The sequence below is a fragment of the Perkinsus marinus genome (assembly GCF_000006405.1).
Source record: "Perkinsus marinus ATCC 50983 genomic scaffold scf_1104296927426, whole genome shotgun sequence".
Classification (NCBI taxonomy): domain Eukaryota; phylum Perkinsozoa; order Perkinsida; family Perkinsidae; genus Perkinsus; species Perkinsus marinus.
The window spans coordinates 3901-6006 of NW_003217144.1; the positions used below are offsets into that span (position 1 = coordinate 3901).

Sequence of the window (2106 nt, forward strand, 5' to 3'; positions counted from 1 at the left end):
ACAGAATAAAATCAATCACGCCGGATCTGAGATCATGCCGATCACGGAGAACGAAGACCTCAAAGATAAGAACTTGAACGTAGAGGAGAGCAGTAAAGACAAGAGTCATTAGAATGAGACCAAGCCAGTCACGGAAGAGCAAGCCACAGAGCAAGAAAGCGCGCAACCAGTCCAATAAAATGCAAAGAAGCTCTTGAAGGAAGTATGGTTTCAGAACCAAAGATGCACCATGACAGAACGATCGGGGGTTGATGACCTCCCACAGATACGTGAATGTCTTCTTGTGCGATGTTAGATCCCACGACTTGACCCTCTGACGGAAGAGCACTGGCCAGGTATCAGGAGCATACGTGGGAACGATCGTTTGAGCACATGAGATGATCGTAGACTCATCACGCTTCCTCAAAAGTGTCAAACCCATATACATATCCTCACCGTTGAACACAGTATCATGCTCGTATAACACTTCATCGAGTGCCTCACGATCCCACAATGACACAGCACCATGGCATGATAGAGACCGAGCCATCTTAGCCTGGAAAAGCTTATGCACTGCTGCCATTTTGTATTCAACATCCTGCATTTTCACAAGCATGCCAGGCTTACCATCAGGGGTAGTGGCAGTAATAGGGAAGTGAACAGCCTTGATATTAGGATTGGCTCTCAGCTGTTCGTGAGGTATGTACAGATCTGCTGGTAGTGGTACATCGTCATCGATCATAACCGAGTACTTGAAGTCGGGAACTCGGCCATTTTGGGCTAGATACGGTATCCAGTATTTGTTAACCCAGTAGAAGGCGAATGTCTTGTTGCCTTCTGGGATGTAAACATAATTGATATCAGGATGAACCTGCTGTGTTGCCCACTCAGTCTCATCTTCTGGGTGTAATGTGCCACCATTATCACAGACGAAGATGTGACTTGGTGGGAAGACCATAAGGGCAGCACGTAAAGTACTTGTGAAGGTTTCATAACGTTCCTCTGTCATAGCAGAGAGATGGCTTGCGATCATCAGACAGCAGTCATACGCCAACGTCTGCTTCATCACAGTCTCCTCTGACTCGGACTCTGAGCTTGAACTGGCATCAGACAGGAAGTCATCACTCAGAGGAGACGGGACGCCATCACGGTCAATGTAAACCAACTGAGGTTTCGCATCGGTGTTCAAGGAACCAGCTGAAGCCCCATCACGGCCGACACGCTGCTTCTTCTTTGCAACCACGTCTTGAACATGACGAGTGTAGATAGGAGCGCGCGGCCACTTGACGAAGACACATGCAATTAGGAATAAGAACGTATCGAGGAGAACATCTATGAATATGAGAATGTCCAACCACGAATGTGCATTCCAAATAGACACTTCACCGTAGAGATCATCAGCCACCGACCTGTTGTTGGCGAGGATATTCTGAGGGGAGTAATAGAGGACGATATACAGAGTGGCAATAAGTAGGAGCAGGAAAAAGATGTTGAGAGCAGCCACATAGAAAAGCTGGCGGATTCGATGTCTCCGCTTCGCTGCAGCCTTGCAGGTCTTCCAATGACTAAGTCGTCTCTTCCAAATTCCCGACTCAAACCTCATAGCCGGATCTCTGGACATGTAGCTTTCCATGTCCGCCTCGTCCGACATACCCTCATAGGCCTCCCCGTCCATGGGTGGTACAACACACACCGAACCACCGCTGGCTGAATCATCTGGGCTTATGGTAGCGTTGTTGAACTCGTCCTTCCAATGGCCTTCCACTTGTTGGCGCAAATACATTTTCTTCTGAGGGAGCTCTCTAGCCATCCTTGCCATTCCCTCTGCCTTCTCTTTGCGTAGATTCAAGTCGACATACCATAACACCCATTCAGCGAAGAACCAAATGACAGTAATGAGCATGCCAGCCAGTATGATACCCCTCATACCCAAGATATTCGAGGGCGTCACATCATAGCTGTTGGAGCAGAATGATAATGTATGCACCTAAACGATGATTGGAAAACACGCTAGCTCAGCGTGGACGGATCTACCTCTTTGCAGAGACCGTTTCCCATGGGGAGGTTGGTGACAACTTGACCTGACATTTCGGATACCGGGTTTCATCACGTCGTTGCCGATCTCGG

The 2106-nt window shown here is 48.4% G+C and overlaps 1 protein-coding gene across 1 annotated transcript; it reads right to left on the reverse strand.

The window, feature by feature from the left end:
• Positions 1–2: 2 nt before the first annotated feature.
• Positions 3–2103, reverse strand: Pmar_PMAR000020 (hypothetical protein; the record flags this gene model as incomplete). Its single annotated transcript, XM_002788882.1, has 2 exons — positions 2014–2103; positions 3–1966 (listed from the first exon to the last, which is right to left on the reverse strand). Coding segments are annotated over exons 1-2 (2018 nt in total), but the record flags the coding sequence as incomplete, so codon positions are not given.
• Positions 2104–2106: the final 3 nt, after the last annotated feature.